We start from the raw sequence: 19,330 nt of genomic DNA on the forward strand, positions 1-19,330 counted from the left end.
CGGTGACATCTTCACCAGACGTTCTACTCGACGAGGCGCAACGTTTGCATTACTTGCCCGGCCCTAACATCGACTCTAGCGACGACGGCGGCGACCATGGCGGATTGGTGGTGCTGGACGACGGTGAGGTGCTGGTGGAAGCTACGGTGGCTCCAACTAAGGCTTGGATGAGCATCTCCAGACCATGGCGAACCTATAACACAAGCTATCACAGCTAATGGTGAACGGAGGCGACGTGGCCACGGTGATGGAGGTGGCGGCGGAGCTCCGGCGAGCTCACGCACGGCGCTAGCGCTTACCAAGGGCTATCAGCGGGCACGGGAGGAGGCAGTGCGCTGCTGGGGTGGTGGTGGAGCTATGGCGGTGGCGGAGGAGCAGCGAATACGGGCTATCGTCGGCACTGGCACCGACGGCTGCAACGGTGCTGAGGCAGCTCTGCTGCAGGGCGAAGAAGAAGGCCTGAAAAGGAGAAATGAGAGCGCAGGGGAGTGAGCTGGGCGCACGCGGGGTGGTAATGGCTAGCTCTGGCCTGGCTCTACTGCGCTGGGCAGGGCGCTAGCGACGCAGCGGCCAGCCGCGATGTCCACGCTGGCGGTCAGCTCCTGAGGCTGGTCGGCCACTATCGATTTGATTCAGTTCGTTACAGTGAAGCTAGCCGAGCCTGACGACGCGTTTTGCAACGATGAAAACTTCATGACTAATGGCTTTCAGCGAAAACTTAGTACATCAAAGTTGAAGTATAATGTACCAGCTACAATTTTCATTCAAGGATCAATGTGCTAATTCGCAACAGAAATGGAGAAAAATCGTGCTCAAAGGTTCGGCTGATCAGGACTATCCGTGTTCAGACTTAGCAAAATTTGCTTAAGTGTTGAAATTCATGATTTGACTGATTTTTGTGGACCCAATTCACAGCATGTTAGGAGCTGAAATAAGGTCAAGACCAAAAATAAAAGTTGTTCCTTATGTCAAACACTACAACTTTGCTTTAGTGAACTCCTCCATGCAAGGTCTCTAGCACCTAGTTCAACTTTAGTCAAACATGTCACTTTGAAATTATGATACATACTCAAACCATGACTAAATGACCAAATTAGCCCTAGCCCTAAATACCAAAGTTGTTCATAATGATATCCTAAGCATGTTTAAGCAATTTGCAAGGTCATTCAATCATTTTATGTAGTAGTCACTCATAGAGCTAGTTAGGGCAATCACAGGAAACATGCCTTAAAGGCTTGATTAAGGAAAGTGACTTTCATGAACAATGTTCTAATTGCTAACCCAAGTGTGGTTACATGTTTTTGTGACTCACATCTACCAAGTACATGTTTTCATTCATGATCATTTGCATATACACATGGAAACATGAAATAATAAGAATGTTGCATATGTTTCAATTGAATGTTTCAAATGTCAAATGCTTGTTTATGAATGCTTTATGATCATGCTCATGCTATACGAGTCAAGTTATGTAAGGCTAACACCCGAGGTGTTACAATTGCTTGGAGATATGATCGAGCGGAGATTTTTATGACGAATTGCAAGCATCACGGATGAGTAACTGTAGGTCCCACAGGTACACATCGGATGGAGAAAGTATAGTGTGGAGATCTATGATGAAGCCATTCATTATAGATCGAATATTGTTCATCACAGATATGTAATTATTTCAATGACAAAGCCTTGTTCATCATAGTTTTAAAGGAGATAGTCATAGATGAGTCGCGCGAGTGATCTATGATGAAACCCTGCGCTCTTCTATGATGTTTTTTGTGACGATGCCTGATTTTGTCATAGAAAGGGAGGGTTGCAGGATCATCACCACCGATCTATGACAAAACGGAAATATTCGTCATAAAGAGCGCTCTTCTATGACGGTTTCAAATTCATCGTTAACATTTTCGTCATAGAAGTAGATATTTCTAGTAGTGATTATTTATTTTGAATTAGTGTAGTTAGGCCATTAGTTTCAAGCAAAGTCTTAATTTGAATCCCATGTTAGGGTTTACTAGATTTGATATATCATCATTGACACATGGGTTTGGATGGGCAGATTCATATGCTTATAGCCTTGCAGTCTTGGGTTGGGCTGGGTTAAATGTTAATTTTGACTAATCATATATGCAACCGTGGATGATATTTTTTTTAGTAACATGGAGAATAGGAATCTGGCAAGATGGATGGTTTGGCTGAGGTTGGTTGTGCCATGATATGGTGGATCTCGTTATGGATGTGTTATGATATGGTGGTTGGATGTTGCATTTGTGCTAGTTCGTGGCTAGATTCTAAGGAGTGGTTCTCGGAGCCTATAACCCGGCTTAACAGTGCAATCATGAGACCTACATGGGCTATGGGACTGACTAATTAATTAGTTTCCTCCAAGTTATGGTTTACAACAGGTCGGCTCGCATGGCACAACAGGGGCTTCTGCAGTGGTGTTGGTACCAACTATTAGCGGTGAAACCTTAGTGAAGGTGTAAAACAGGCTTGTAGAAGATTTGTGAAGGCCTTGTAAAACCGGTCGCCCATTCATGGAAATGTGATATGGGACTAGCTATCCATGGCAAACGGGAATCAAGACTCATGGTAAAAGTGTGCAACCTCTGCGAAGTGTTAAAACTGACATACTAGCCGTGCTCACAGTCAAGAGCGACTTGGACTTCTTCAAGATTAGTGGATCTTTGTGGGGAATCCATGTATGGTCATTTTTTAGAATTTTTCAAAAGTGAGTTTGCATCTCAACTTTTGCATGTGAGTACATATTTGTATGCACTATGAATGTTTCAAATCTTAGATTTTTTGAACAACCTAAATATGTTTTTTGAATTAGTTTTCATGTTTCATCCTAGCACGTATTTAGCACCGGGGCCGAGGGTATATTTTGCGTGAGAAAGTCACCAAAGACGTCTTAATGTACAGTATAGCTCAACAACACTTGACTTTTTTGTCTGTATGTTTTAAATATTTTGACAGTTGTACGACCTTCAAATATAGCCATTTTGATTTTTGACCATATGACTTGCTAATTATTATATCATATCAATATTGTGCTACTATATATTTGCACAAATTAATGATTTACCATTCATATCCCTGATTTGAAAGTTTGCTGTCAAAGCTTTTGACATTATTATTATTATTATATTAGTAAGTGCCACCTTATGTTACATGTTTGTGATTTTATGGTTCTGTGGACTCGAAACAACATCCACACGTTAGTGAATTGAGCATAGCTCAACTATAAACGCTTGAATGAAACCGAACAAGTCCTTCAACTGAATGAAATCTTTTTCATCATGTATTCTTTCATTACTTATTCATTATGGTGGAACCTATCCACCTGGTTTGAATCCTCCAATACTTTTTATATCATCTATCAAAATTCTCGTTTCAGAAACTCCACAATTAATACAATCATTTATGTGACCCAAAGCAAGATATCGACGCCGATATTGTAATGCTTAACAAAAGTGGGCATTGCGCATTGTTTGCATTCAAATCGATATCAGAGCTACTACCAATACTCTCAAGCTAGGGAATAGAAGAAGCTTTACTAACAGAATAAGCAAACTCGAGTTTAGAAAATTTAGTAGAGCTTGTTTGTCTTTTGGATTTATTTGATCTCGTGCAATTGCAACGCGGACCTCATAATTTTCAAGAGAGAGGTTTCTATGGCTTGGCATAGACTTCGCTATCGCTCCTGAATAGATAAGGATAATGCTAGACTTCATTGATGTAGGTGCTCACAATTTTCTAAATTTATTATGACTACAAAAATACCCGTACATTGCAATGGAAGAAAAGAAAGGTACAACGTCATCAAAAACCTTGATATCTATGTGTTTATTTTTGTCTTGAAAGCCATAGTTTTTATATTTACATCATTATATTTTTATTGCACTCGACATTATACTAAAAGGTATGTAAATAATTTTTAGTCAATATATTTTCTTGTACTTAAGTAATCAATTGCATTTATGACAGTACAAAGACTCTCTTACGAACACGAAGGTCAGAGACACACCTTTTCACTTCCACTCCCAATTATAACATCAAAGAATAAAATAAATGCAATTGAGCATACTGCATACCAGGAATTTACATAGGGTATAAACACTTCATCGTGCATTTTTTGTTAAAAAAGCCAAGATCAATAGCACACAATTAATCAATGAAGAATATCACCAGTGAAGCAGCTTTTTTACATCAACTCTAAAAGCAGTCCAGTGATGGAGATGTGTTTTGGTGAAATGTTTGGTAAAACAACTCCTTACGATAGATAAAACATGTCAAATATTCATAATACCCTTTCTTTTCTTTTCTTTTCTTTTCTTTCTTTTTCTCATCTTTTTCTTTTTTTTCTCTTCTTTCCTATCCTTATTTGCTAGCTCGGAGTCGCGAGGTGACATCTACTCACACCCAAGGCCTCTGAAGCCTTGCCAAGGTGTCCACAGAGCCTTGATGAGCTGACGGTCACGGTACCCTGGCGGCCATGGAGCCTCCAACTTATACGTGATGGTGCCCCCACAGCCTGACAACTCCATGCGACGGAGCCTCAGCAGCTGCACGCCCCAACGGCTTGGTAGCCTCGTCCGCATCCCCGTCTTCCCGCCCCGCGTCGTCGCTGATATACTCGCCTTGGTCTTGCTCACATCGCCGTCTCATCAGGTAGCGCCGCCATTGCCTAACCTCGCTGTCGTCTGCACGCCTCGCGCCATCGTTGTTCCGACATCAGCATCTTTTCATGCCGCCTTGCCTGCAGATATGATGCATTTTGTATATGGTTTAATTGGTGTCTAGTTTAAGCCAATTTGTATTCAATTTAGTGAGTCAGTGGTATTGTATTTGTCCTATTGAATTCGTACCGAAGTCCATCACGTTGGAGGTGGGGCTCTTAGTATATCATCACGAACGGAACTGAAAAAAAATACAACTTAGAAAAAAGAAATCTAAAAAAAGACATCAAAACACTCTAATTGAAACTGAAAAAAAGGAAATAAAAAAGACATCAAAACATGAAAAGGATTCTAACCGGAAGTAAGAAAACAGAAATCAACACAGTACACTGAAGAAGAAAAGGCCTGACGTCCTCTTGTTCGTGACGGAGGTCTCTACGGCAAAAATCAGAAAAGTCCGAACATTTTTGGGAAAAAAATAAGAAAGAAAACAAAGATATAGGTAAAGATAGAAGAGAAGAGAAATAAAGATATCTTTTGCTCTTTTTGGATTAGGATTCCTATTCACTACTCAAGATAAAAAGTCCTACATGATAGAAGGAGTCTATTTCGATTAGGATTCATTTCGTATGAGCACGGGTTATATATATGTCTGGACGGAAGAAACTCTCTACTATTTGGTAGTCAGAGGCAAACAGACCAAAAAATGGATGGACGAAAAAAAAATGTGTTGAAATTTTGTGTTTTTTTATTAGGTATAGATATAAATAAATATAAATATATATATATATATATATATATATATATATATATATATATAAACGATACTGTTCTTTCGGTGTAGATGATGTACCATTGACAGCGAGGCGATTTTGTCAACAAAAGATGTACCACCTCAGTCTTCCAAGGTGCTTACAGGGATAGATAGAGTATCTGCTTATACAGGGATAGAGTACTTAGCCAGCCTGCCTGCATGCATGCATGGCCACGTCCGCTTGCTACCTATATGGTCTCCGTTGCATCAGCAATGGCACTGGCGACATCTGCAGCGCGCGCGGGTTCAGCAGTGGCGACGACGACGCCGGCATCACGGCCGCCATCCCCTTCTTCAGTTACTGCAACGCCTGGAACGGCTGTCAGGGACGGCTCGAGGAAAGCACTCACCGTCTCCTCGCATGGCTCCCACACCATCTTCTTCCACGTCTGCTCGTGGCACTCCTTACCATCGGCCTTGCGCGCGAACACGGGAGTGACGTCGATGCGGCGGACGTCCCAGCCGTCGAGCGTGCTGAGGCGCCGGATCTTCTCCGTCTGTGTGCGCGCAAGGCGGAAGGTGTTGTCCTTGATCTCGCGCACCGCGCATTCCAGCATGGCCGCGAGCTCGGCCTCCCCGGTGGCGCCCTCGCGCTCCGCCATCAGGTACGCGTGCATTTCAGGCAGACCGATGGCGCGGCGCACGCCACGGGTGTAGTCAGCCCCGGCGCCGCCGAACGCCTCGCGAGCCTCGCTGACCAGCCCGCGGGCCACCATCTCGTCCACGCGCAGCGCGGCGTACCACTCCAGCAGCTCCCGCTCGGCGTCCACCCAGACGAAGAGGAGGTCGTGCGCCGCGCGGAAGGCGGCGCCGTCGCCTTCCACCAGCGCCTCGATGTAGGTGTTGGACCCGCCTGCCACGACTGGCAGGCGGCCCGCTGAGAGCACACGGGCGACGGCGCCGGCCGCTTCGCGTCGGAACTCCTCCACGGTGAAGTCGGCGTCGGGGTGGCGCACGCTGAGCAGGTGGTGGGGCACCCCGGCCTGCTCTTCCTCTCTGACCTTGTTCGTGAGGATGGGCACGCCATCGTGGACCTGGATTTTGTCAGCGTTGATAACCTCACCGTTGAAGCGCTGGGCGAGGGCGATGGCGAGCTTCGACTTCCCTGTAGCTGTGGCGCCGAGCACAAAGACCACCTTGGGCTTCCCGGCGGCGACGACACCGTGCTCCATTGTCTTGATTATCGTAGCTGCTGCGCTCGATTTTGCAATGCAAAACGATGTGGCAGTCTGTGCCTTTTGTATGCACCGTGATTTTGTATTCTCGTGTTTAGAAGAAATTCAATGTGCTCATATCCTGATTGTTTATGTATCATTTTTTTTCATATATCCAATGCATATATATGTTAATATCTAATATCTATTGCAGCACACAATTCTATATGTATAACAGATATTATATTTTTCCTTGTTTAGAGCTTATGCATTATTCACTACCGGAAACAGCAGATTTGTCGAGCGCAAAAATGTTTGCCGAGTGCATTCTATCAGACACTCGGCAAACAAGCTCTTTGCCGAGTACTGCAAAAAACACACTAGGCAAAATAATGGCACTCGGCAAACAAACTCTTTACCGAGTGCTGAAAAAAACAGTCACCAAACTAAGAAAAAACACAAGGCAACACAAACACACTCGGCAAAAAACCACCACGTGAATATCTGTCAGTTAGTATGTTGGCCGTTAGGAGTTTGCCGAGTGTCCGTTAGTGGCACTCGGTAAAAAAATAAGTTTTCCGAGTGTTTTTTTTTCAGCACTTGGCAAATAAATAAGTTTGTCGAGTGCTTTTTTTGCACTCGGTAAATAAATAAGTTTTTTTTCTCTTCTGGCCCCGAAACTTTTCCTACTCTCTACATATAATATGTGGTACTCCATGTTAAGATTTGATATATTTCTGGATCTGTTTGCTATATTTAATTAATTTATTCTATTTCAAAGAATTTTTTTGGTATAAATCAAATTTGAACTGCGAGTGAATCAAATAATAGAATAAAATGAGTAGAAAAATGATATTCATGTTATTGAGTCCAATGTGAGGCCTTAACCAGGAAATGAAAAGAAATTTCGCACATCTTGCTCAGGAAACACGACCACAAACTTGTGGCCGAATGGTTTTTAAATTTAAAAAAAGCAAACAAAGTCTAAAAATCATGAGATTTGTCAAGATCTCATGATATCATAGTGGAGGCTATGGTAAAAAATTGAGAAGGTTTCGCATAATCTGTCATATACGATGTTTACAAACCGAAGTACCTCAAAAGAAGAATCGTAGCGTTGAGAAAGATTCAGTAAGATTTGGAGTCAAAGTGATGATCGAATTTGGGTTTAACTTTAAAACTTTTTGTATAGGCAATAGAGAACATAGATTGATTCATGTGTAATTTTGGTAATTTTTTGGATCCATTTGATAGTTCAATAATGGTAATTATTTGGATCAGTTTGATAGTTCAATAAGGGTGCAAACATAACTTGGACGAAGGTGACATGATGATCCGATGATCAACATCTTAAGCAAGACCCTAGAAGCATAAGAGAGCATCCAAGATATCAAGCAAAGTCCAAGCACGAAGATAGGAACCAAGCCGGACGCAAGATCGTGAAGAAACGAGCTCCATAGAGGTGACCAGACGCGGCCCTATGAGGACCGGACGCGTCCGATTAGTTACTCGGCAACAGCAGGCGTCAGCAGCAGTGATTGGACGCTGAGCGAGGCAGTGACCGGACGCATGGACTTCACTGTTCATCGTCAACAGCAACGTTCTTAGCGTGACCGGATGCGATGACAGGACGACCATACGCACAAAGAAGTAGTGTCTGATCATGTCCAGAATGGTTCTAGAGCGACGCTAGCGCGACTGGACGCATCTGATCAAGTGAGACCAGACTCGGCCTAGAGTCCGATCAAGGCGTGCGCTCCAATGGTCGGCAGGACCGGACACATCCGATCGGGACATGATCAGCGTCCAGTCAATAGCAAAAAGTTGGGTCTCGTGTCCAACGGTTAGTTCTCACTTGTGGAGCTATAAATAGACCCCCAACCACCATTTGAGATGTGGAGAGTTGAGGAAACATACCAAGGGTGTTGATACACCATTTTAGTGATCTCCACTTGCATAGTGTTTAGTGATTCATTAGGTGATTAGTGTAGGTGCTTTGCGAAGTGCTTAGGTTGATTAGGCCACCACTTATGCGTTTTCTCTAGGTTTAGGCCGAGTGTTTAGTGTGGTTTGCACACCTCTTACCACTCGGTGCTTGCGTGCACCATTGTTGTATATCGGAGGGGCTTGTAGTCTTGCAAGATTACACCAGTTGTGTTTGTGGTGTGGCCGCCACTGTATACTGAAGGGAACAAGGCCCGCGACGGTTCTGTCGGAAACTTGATAGTGAAGATGGCAGGGAGCGGTCTAGGAGAGGCTTGTCAAAAGGCACACCGGAGACCCACTTGCACGTGGGGAAGGCCTGGGGCTATCCACAGATTTACCCGACCGGGAGCTTGGCCCTTGTGAGGGATTTCTTGCGAGGGGCTTCGACGAGGACTTGGGAGAAGCTTGCGCGCTTCTCGATACCTCGGTAAAAATACCAGAGTCATCGACGAGAGTTTGCATATCTCTACCTTACTCTTTAGCTTCTGCATTTACATTGCAATCTTGGTTTGTGCTTTACTTTCCTAACTTAGTGATAAGCTAGTTGATAGGTTTGGAACCTAGGTTGCATAACTCCTTTTTGCAGTAGAAATAGCAACACACTAGCTAAACCATAGTTGCACATCTAGATAGTTTATCTTTTGCATAGTTTTTTTTCTAAGGATAGAAAAAGAGGTCATAGTTTAGAGTTAGAGTTTTAAGTCACCTAATTCATCCCCCCTCTTAGGCGTCACGGTCCCTTACAAGTGGTATTAGAGACGGTTGGCTCAATTTGAACCTTTGGCTTCACCACCGTTGAGCCAACGCTATTTAGAGTGGTTGGGATGGATACCTCTAGGCCTCCACACTTTGACGACACTAACTTCCCCTACTATAAAGCTAGAATGGCTTGTCACGTTGAGGTGGTAGATTTGGGTGTTAGGAGAGTCACTCGTGATGGGATGAAACCCATTAAGAATCCCGATAAACCCACAAAGAGTGGAGAAAAAGAAATTCATTTCAATGCTAGAGCTAAAAATTGCTTGTTTGAATCTTTTAGCATGGATGTGTTTAACCAAGTGTTCACTTTAAATATGGCACATGAAATTTGGTTAAAACTCTAAGAGCTCCATGACGGCACAACTAATGTCCGTGAGCAAAAACATTGTCTAGTTAAACAAAATTATGATTCCTTTAAAATGAATGATGATGAGCTTGTTCGTGATATGTATTCTCATTTGAATCTAATTATCAATGAGCTCCATTCAATAGGATTAACAAAGCTAGATGATGCGGACATCATGAGGAAGATCATCTCCGTGCTACCACAAAAGAAATATGCAAGCATCATCACATCCTTCACAACATAGAGGACTTGAGCACCATGACCCCGGCTATAGTCATTGGCAAGATAGTGGCATTTGAAATGTCACGGAAGATGGGTCAAGAAGAAGCCTCGTCATCAAGAAAAGGCAAAGCTCTTGCATGTAGTGAGAAAAAGAAGATGAAGGGCAAGCAAGTTGAGACAAGCTCAAGCTCAAGCTCCTCAAGTGAAGATGAAGATTCAAGTGATGATGATCAATCTTCCTCCTCCACCTCCGACCTTGATGAAGAATCAATCAAACTTATCAACAAGGTGGAGAAGATGATCCAAAGGCTCAATGTCAAGGGTGTGCCCATCTATTTTCAAGATTTCATCTTCACTAATCAAAGAAATGAGCAAAGAAAGAAAGGATGCTATGGATGCGGCAAGTTAGGGCACTTTGTGGAAGTTTGTCCAAACAAGCCCGCACCCAAGACAAAGAAGAAGGCATGCAAGGACAAAGCCCTCACATCAATAAGGTCATGGGATGATTCTTTAAGTGAAGAATAAGACCATCACAAGAGGCGAGGCCACAAGCACTCATCATCAAGCCCTTCTCGTGTGTGCCTTATGGCACGAGGTAACGAAAGCTCATCCTCTAGTGAGACTGATAGTGATGATGAAATGCCTTCTCTTAATGAACTTGTGCAAGAAAATCTTAAATATGCTAAGGCTTGCACTAGCCAACAAAAGAAGCTAAAAATATTATAAGAAAAGCTAGATAGTTCACAAGAACATATAAAACCTTACTTGAACAATATGAGACATTTGCTAATCTCAATATTGAACTATCTACTAAAATTGAGCAACTTGAGGCTAGTGTAACAACAAATGCATACACAATCAATGATGAGCAACTTGTAAAAAAATGAAAAATTAATAGAAAAGTTAGCTAGCTCATAAGATGCTTATAAAAGTTTGCTTGCTAAAATGGAAACCATGTGCAAACATTGTGATGAGCTAACTAATAAAGTTACTAATCTTGAAGCCATCGGTACAACCCTCACCAAGGCACCTAAAAAGAAAAGTTCTATCTTTGACATGCCTAAAAAGGATGCTTCTACTTCTTGCAATGATTTATGTTTAGACTCACCCTTGTGCAACCAAGTTTGTGTTGAGAAAGTTGTTATAGATACATGCACACAAGAGGTCGCAATGGAGAATGAGCAATTCAAGCAAGAAGTGGCTTGCCTTTCCAAGGACTTGACTCAAGTAAAAGGCAAAATAGACCAAGCCCAACATTATCAGGATAACACTGTTAAGGGAGTGAAGAAGCTTGATGAAGAACAAACCGTAGTTTGCTACGTGTGCCACAAGGAAGGCCACAAGTCCTATGAGTGCAAGGTGAAGAATGGGGGAGGAGCTAAGAAGAAAGAGAAAAACAAAAAGGAAACAAGCAAGCTCTCCAACACCTACACCAACAAGGTGGATAAAAAGGCCTCCACACCTTATCTCTTGAAGAAGAAGAAAAATGACAAGGTGGTGGCCATCAAGGTGAACAAGCAACCCAACAATGGGGCCAAACACAATTGGGTGCCAAAGGAGATCCTTTCCAACATGAAGAGCACCAAGAAGGTTTGATCCCGAAAGGGAAGTGAGAAGTCTGATGGACTTCAGGGAATTTGGAGACTTGGCAAAGTATGGGTGCATTTCATGGGGTGCATCATTATGGACAAAGTAATTGCCAAGTGGGTTAGTGAATACTATGGACCCAAATTCCCCTTCCCATGTTATGTAACTAGATTTAATTTCTTGCAATTTCAATTAGCATCTAGTTCCTTTTCATGCCTAGGTTTGCATTTGCATGTTTAATCTTTTGTATTGCATACACTAGGTATATCTTATGGTAGGTGTGGGGGTATGACCCTTGATACCCACGGCAGACTACATGGGTTGTGACCCCAGGGGTGGTCTAGCCCACAAGATGAAGCCTTGCGGAGCATGGCGCTGCTCGGCGCGCCCCGCAAGACACTAGGAAGATATCCTAAAGATATGGTGTAATCTGATAGGATATGTTACGATCCCATAATCCCTGTAATCTGTTATTACTTACCGGTTATCTCCTAGATCTAACCAACTTGTAACCCTACCCCCCACCTATATAAGGCGAGCAGGGACCCCCTCAAAACACACACAATATCATACAATAGCCAATACAAACCAATAGACCATAGGAGTAGGGTATTATGTTATGCTGACGGCCCAAACCGTTCTAACTCTTATGTCTCTATTGCCTTCTTGTTCTTGATTATGCGCACCTCCACCGATCAATCTACCTTCATGGGATACCCCTTGGAGGACTGCCGAGCATCTTTTGTCGATAGTTGGCACACTAGGTAGGGGTGTACGTGTTGTTTCTATAATGAACAAGATGGTACATTTTGCAAGTTCTTTGTCCTCTCCAAAGCCTAGCCAGATCTTCACAGTCAAATCGATCTCCTAGGTGATCAATGCTGATGGAGATGGAGAGATCATCGAGCCGGTGTAGATCAATTTTGCGCTGACCACCCCAACACCTACAACAGCAGATCCGATCTCATAACCACCTTCGAGGTCATCTTCACCAATAACTCACCGCCTGCTCCCCCGCTATTCAAGGAAGCATATCGATAATGATGATCTAATCGCATCCATTGATCAGGTTGGCCAGAAGCTCATCAACTACCTCTCCATCGCGGAATCATCTCTGACCACTTTGGTTCAATGCCGACCACCCTCTGATTCTAATCTATTGGAGGCTGGTCAGGAAACTCTAGGGGTTACAACCGCCATCCATCAGGATGCCCTAAGGGGCACATTCACCGACCATGTGGGAGATTTCTATCCTCTCGCCGACCAGATTGCTGACCAGCTCTCGCCGACTGCTAATATGCTGCACATCAGCTAATGCCCAGAAGCATCCCTCCACACCATCCTGGAGGACAATCTAGACTCTGAGTCCTAGGGCTCTATGGAGACTATCGCCGAAACCACCGCCGTCCAACCTCCTTTCCCACCCTTCTGAGGAGGCGGGGTCTTTAATGTCTACGTCAACATCCCTCCATGGGATGGAGAAATCGATGAGGACCGCGCAGCTCACATCAACAGAAATGCCAACCGTGCATAGCGCTAAGCAAATGAGGCCACCATTGTGTTAGCTGAAGCTGCTTGCAACGAAGAATAGCTCAACTCGCAAGGGAGGCCACACCCACTCTGCCACAACCTCGATGATGAATTCATCCATGTCGATGGCCACGATGTCTACAAGACCCCAAGCGCCAATTTGGCCATGGCCACTAATGAGCTCACTTGGCTAGAGCAAATGCTAGAGGTCACCAAGGTCGCCACAATGCTCAAAGCTGCGCACTGCCAGGTCAATGAGATATGCCAGGATTAGGGACCTTCCTACTCGACAAGCTCGAATCACTGATCCACCGTGCCAAGATCCAATCGCCACCCTGACAGAAGCCATTTCGCCGACCAACATCGTGATGACGGACGACCCCTCCCAGGGGGAGCTAGGGGGAACCGTATCGACTACCCTCGCCAACATGACCAAGAAGTCGACCAAGATGTCCGAGCGCACATCAACAATCTCCGAGATGTGCGACGTCATATCGACAAGCGCCATTTCTCCTGCCATGAAGAGGAAGTACGCTGGCGTCAAGAATACGATCAAGAGTTCGGTAATTCGGATACAGCCCTCTAGCCACTTAACACCGGCAATGACATCGATCACGACGGTGATGATCCCAAAGGGCCCCAAGCATTTATGAGAGCACTCCAAACACTCCAGTGGCCCTGTGGTTTCAAAATCACCGGGGTCAAGCCCTATGAGGGGCGGATGAACCCCACACAGTGGCTACAAGCTTATGCCACTGTTGTTCACACCACCGAGGGAGATACCAGTGTCATGGAAAACTATCTTCTCATCATGCTTACGCCAACCGGGATGAACTAGCTCACGAGCCTCACCCTAGATTCCATTAGATCTTGGGAACAGTTGAAGAAAGTCTTCACCAACAACTACATGGCTATGTGTACTCGGCCGAGCACCAAGCATGATCTAAATCACATCTGTCAGAAAACTGTCCAAGCTCCTCCATAGTTACATCAGATGTTTTTCTGAGATGAGGAATTCTATTCCCAACATCACAGAAGCAGAAGTCATCAACGCCTTCGTCCAAGGACTCCATCACCACGACCTCCATTCCAAATTCAATTGTAGGCTGCTAAAGGGGACTAGCGAGATGATCACGACCACCGATTAGTATGCCAACGCTAAAGAGGCCGAAGTTCGCTTCAATGAGGATGCGGGCACTCACCATCCAACTCGTCGCAGCGATGAGCGCCCTGACAAATGATGCCACAGTGACCGCCGCTATGATGACATGGGCACCATCAGGACAGTGGTCGTGATTGGTCATAAGGGTCTAGAGCTAGTCAATATCGCCGCCATGGACCAGACAACATCATCTCCACCATTGATGAACCTCATGCCAAATGCAACTATGATGAGCTATATAAGAAGATCCTCAAAGGACTGTGCCCGCTCCACAAGAATAGCAAGCACGAGATAAAGGACTGCCTTGGCCTGGCCAAGGAGTTCTAGACCAAAAAGAAGGACGACGATGACGATGATGGAGCCAGAGGTCGTCGACCACCTAGGGACAACAACAACGCCTTCTAGGATCATGACAAAGTGGTTGCCACTATCTTTGAGGGCCTCGCCGCCACCGAGAGCAGAAGAGATCCAAAGCTCACCGCCCGCCGAATGCTCGCCGTCAGCACAGAGGACGCTATCGCCAACCCTAGCTATCGCCCTTGGTCTAAGGTCCCCATCACCTTCAGCAGGGTTGACCAGTGGGCGGACATCCCTTACATAGGGCGTTTCCCCCTCATTCTTGATGCAACCATCAAGAAAGTACTCTTTAGGAAAGTACTCGTTGACGGTCGAAGTGCCCTGAACCTCCTCTTCGCTGGAGCCCTAAAGGAGCCAGGCCTCATAATAGAAGACCTTACTCCCTCCTACTCCTCCTTTTGGGGGGTGGTACCTGGCAGGACATCCAAGCCGCTTGGAGAGATCACCCTCCTGGTACAATTTGGCACAGCTAGCAACTTTCGTGTTGAGCACATCAACTTCTATGTCGCCAACTTCAACACCGCCTACCACGCCATACTTGGTCAGCCAGCTCTAGCCAAGTTCATGGCCATACCACACTACGCCTATCTGGTATTGAAGATGCCTTTGCTTGTAGGAGTTCTGGCTCTGTGGGCCAACCTCTCCATCGCCTATGCCTATGAGACAAAGAGTCTCTCCCTCGCCGAAGCCATTGACCTCTCCATCTAGATGGCCAGCATGGTCAATGATGCCAAGATGGTGCCCACTGATGACCTAGAGATCCTAGTGCTAGATCCTCCTCGTGCCTCCACCAAGTCCAAGGAAACGAAGGAGATCGGCCTCAGCCTTGATGACCCCACCAAGACCATCAAGATTGGGGCTCATCTCGACCCCAAATAGGAAAGCGCGCTCATCTCCTTCCTATGTACCAACACCGACGTGTTTGCTTGGAAACCTATAGACATGTTGTAGGTACCATGGGAGAAGATCGAGCACTCCTTGAATGTCTCATCGACCGCCAAACCGATCAAGCAAAAACTTTGATGATTCACGCCAGACAAGAAGGAGGCTATTAGGGTAGAAATAAAATGGCTCCTAGAAGCCAGATTTATTAAAGAAGTGTATCATCCTAAGTGGCTGGCAAACCCAGTCCTTGTTCAAAAGAAGAATAAAGAATGGAGAATGTGCGTTGACTACACCGACCTTAACAAACACTGCCCTAAAGACCCCTTTAGTCTGCCTCAGATAGACGAGGTTGTAAACTCCACCACCGACTATGAACTCCTCTCCTTTCTCGACTGTTACTCTGGCTATCACCAGATATCCCTCAAAGAGGACGACCAGATTAAAACATTGTTCATCATGCCTTTCGGTGCATATTGCTACACCGCCATGTCCTTTGGACTCAAAAACACCAAGGTGACTTACCAAGGGCCATACAGACATGCCTTGACTAGCAAATAGGCCACAACATCAAAGCTTACATTGATGATGTGGTCATCAATTGTAAAACCGCCGATAGTCTAATCGCCGACCTCGAAGAAACGTTCGCTAACTTGAAAAGATATAGATGGAAGTTGAACCCTTCAAAGTGCATCATTGGAGTTCCATCTGGCATACTCCTGGGCTACATCATCAGCACCCATGATATTAAACCCAACCCCAACAAGGTCTTCGCCATCACCAATATAAAGCGACCAACTTGCATAAAGGATATACAGAAGCTGATAGGGTGCATAGCTGCTCTCAGCCACTTTATATCATGCCTCGGCAAAAGGGACTACCATTCTTCAAACTACACAAGGCCTCCGAGTGCTTCTCCTGGTTGGAGGAGGCTGATATGGCCTTCGAGTAGCTCAAGTTGTTTCTAACAAAGCCTTCGATCATGACGGCGCCTCAACCATACAAAACCTAATTGATCTACATCGCTGCCACTTCTCATGTCATTAGCACAGTTATCGTCATCGAGCATGAGGAGGCCAAGCATGCCTATAAGGTGCAACATCCAGTCTACTTCATCAATGAGGTTCTTAATGACTCCAAAACTTGTTACCCTCAGGTTTAGAAGTTGTTATACGCCATTCTGATCATGTCATGCAAGCTCCACCATTACTTCAAGTACTACAAGATCACCGTGGTCACTGAGTTCCCTCTAGGGGACATCCTCTGCAACAAAGAGGCCAATGGACGCATCATCAAGTGGGCAGTCGAGCTTAGCACTTATTCTATAGAATTCAGAAGCAGGCCTACCATTAAGTTGCAGGCGCTGGCTGACTTAATCGCTGAGTGGACCAAGATCCAAGAGCCCATCCCCGCTGCTTGCCCTGAGCACTGGGTGATGTATTTTGATGGTGCCCTCAACATCAATGGTGCTGGTGCTAGCATTTTATTCATTACCCCAACTAAGGACAAGCTCTGTTATGTCCTCCGAATTCATTTTCTAGCTTCCAACAATGTCGCGGAGTATGAAGCATTTCTCTATGGACTTCGTATGGCCATCGAGCTCGGTGTCAAATGCCTCATGGTATATGGAGACTCCACGCTGGTCATCAACCAAGTCAACAAAGATTGGTCCTGTTCTAGTGAGAAGATGGACGCATATTGCGCCGAGATCAGGAAACTCAAAGGAAAGTTCTACAGTATCGAGTACCACCATGTGGTACGAGATCAAAATCAGCTCGTCGACCACCTATCTAAGATAGGCTCTTCTTGCACCATAATTCCACCTAGGGTCTTCATACAAGACCTCTTTGTGTCGTCTATTAAGGAAGAGAAGGAAGTTCAAGAAATCCCCCCACCGAGCAGCTGGTACTTGCAGTACCTTCACCGGTCGTAGATTGGAGGGAACAGTTCATCAAGTACCTCACCAGCACCGATGTACCCATTGATAAGACTGAAACTAAATGTCTCATCCATTGTAGCAAGCATTATATGCTGGTAGATGGGAACTTGATGAGAAAAAGCGCCAAGATAGGGATACTGTAGAAATGCACCCCCCGAGAAGAGGGTGTAAAACTACTCCATGAAATTCACTCTAGCTCCTGTGGCAATCACGCAGCCTCTAGAAACCTGGTCGGCAAAGCTTTTTGAGCTAGTTTTTACTGGCCCACGGCCATCACTGATGAAAAGACCTCGTCTGACATTATGAAGGATGTCAAATTTTCACCAAGCAAATACACGTGCGGGTGTAGGAATTGTAGACCATCCCAGCTTCTTGGCCTTTTGCATGCTGGGGACTAGACATGATCAGGCCTTTCAAGCCCGTGCCAAGTGGTTTTTGGTATATGTACGTCACCATTGACAAGTTCTCCAGGTGGATCAAATACAAGCCACTTGTTTTGCCTACTGCAAAGAAGGCAGTCGAGCTCTTTGAAGATATCATCCATAGATTCGGTCTCCCAAACAGCATTATCACCGACCTCGAAACTATATTCACTAGTCATCATTTTTTGGGACTTCTGCAAAGACCGATGCATCTCCATCAAATACGTCTCTATTGCCCATCCTAGAGCTAATGGCCAAGTCAAACAGGCGAATGGCATGATCCTCGATGCCCTCAAAAAGAGACTATACCAGAAAGAGGAAAAGCATCTGAGCAGATGGCCCAAAGAGCTCCCGATGTGGTCTGGGGACTACGCATTCAAGCTAGTTGCAACACCGGCATGTCTCCATATTTTTTGGTCTATGGCTCAGAGGTCGTACTTCCTGTGGACATTGCCTATCGAGCACCTAGGGTGGAACATTATAATGAAGAGAAAGCCATAGTTGTTCGGACAGAGGACATCAACAGGGCCAAAGAAGAATGCCTGATCACTTGCATCCACATAGCCAAATACCTAGAAGGCCTATGTAGATACTACAATTGCAATATCAAAGGTCATTCATTTGCGATCGACGACCTCATTCTCCGCAGAAAGCAGAAAACCAAAGGGATGCACAAGCTCTCCTCCTCTTAGGAAGGGCCTTACATGGTCAAAGAGGTTACCCGACTAGGGTCTTACCGGCTATGTGACATGGAGGGAATCGATATCCCTAATTCGTGGCACATAGAGCAACTTATATGTTTCTATCCTTAAAATGCTCCAGATATGTACTCTTCACTCCATAATAAATGAAGTTTTTGTCACCATAATTTGTCTCCATTATTTCTCCGCTCTAGTTTAATCTCCATTTACGATTACTGGCTCCAAGCTACTCCTTTACAAACTCTGACAATTATATGTGATCTCCATAAATGCTCCGCCCTGTTTCTCCATACTAAAATATCTCTAAGATATTTCACCAACCATCGAGTAGCACATGTTCCGCTCTATGTTCTTTGGAGAAAACCCTGCCTTCGATCTCTCCCTACACGTGCTACGGGCTCTAGCGCTCTGCGTTATGGGTGGTCGGTTGTGGTTCCTCGGTCATGTATGTTCCTCCTACACATGCACGGGCTCTAGCACTCGACGTTATGGAATACGAGCTAGCCAAGGCCAAGAGTTTAGTAATGAACTAACTGCTTGGACACTACTTATACCATGTATAAATGCATTAGGGTTAACAATACATCTATTTTTCACCGAACGTGCTAGCAAGCCATGCAAACATGCATACAATGTCTACTTACAACATTTATACAAATACATAAATGTTTGTTTAAGCCCTCGCGCATTTAACTCTCATCTCTAGTTGTTCAATATAGATCCCTCTCCACTCAGGCTATTAGGCTTGGCCATCACCATCTACCTCACCGAACAGATCAATGTCGCTAGCCAG

The 19,330-nt window shown here is 44.9% G+C and overlaps 1 protein-coding gene across 1 annotated transcript; it reads right to left on the reverse strand.

The window, feature by feature from the left end:
• Window positions 1-5,678: 5,678 nt before the first annotated feature.
• Window positions 5,679-6,662, reverse strand: LOC136495720 (adenylate isopentenyltransferase 3, chloroplastic-like). Its single transcript, XM_066491576.1, has one exon. It carries the CDS (start codon window positions 6,660-6,662, stop codon window positions 5,679-5,681), a length of 984 nt encoding a protein of 327 aa, XP_066347673.1.
• Window positions 6,663-19,330: the final 12,668 nt, after the last annotated feature.

The sequence above is a fragment of the Miscanthus floridulus genome, chromosome 12 (genome assembly GCF_019320115.1).
Source record: "Miscanthus floridulus cultivar M001 chromosome 12, ASM1932011v1, whole genome shotgun sequence".
In the NCBI taxonomy this organism is placed as follows: domain Eukaryota; kingdom Viridiplantae; phylum Streptophyta; class Magnoliopsida; order Poales; family Poaceae; genus Miscanthus; species Miscanthus floridulus.

Bases quoted from the DNA above. Each gene is read 5' to 3' on its own strand.
- LOC136495720 (XM_066491576.1), bottom strand. From the start codon at position 6,662: ATGGAGCACGGTGTCGTCGCCGCCGGGAAGCCCAAGGTGGTCTTTGTG.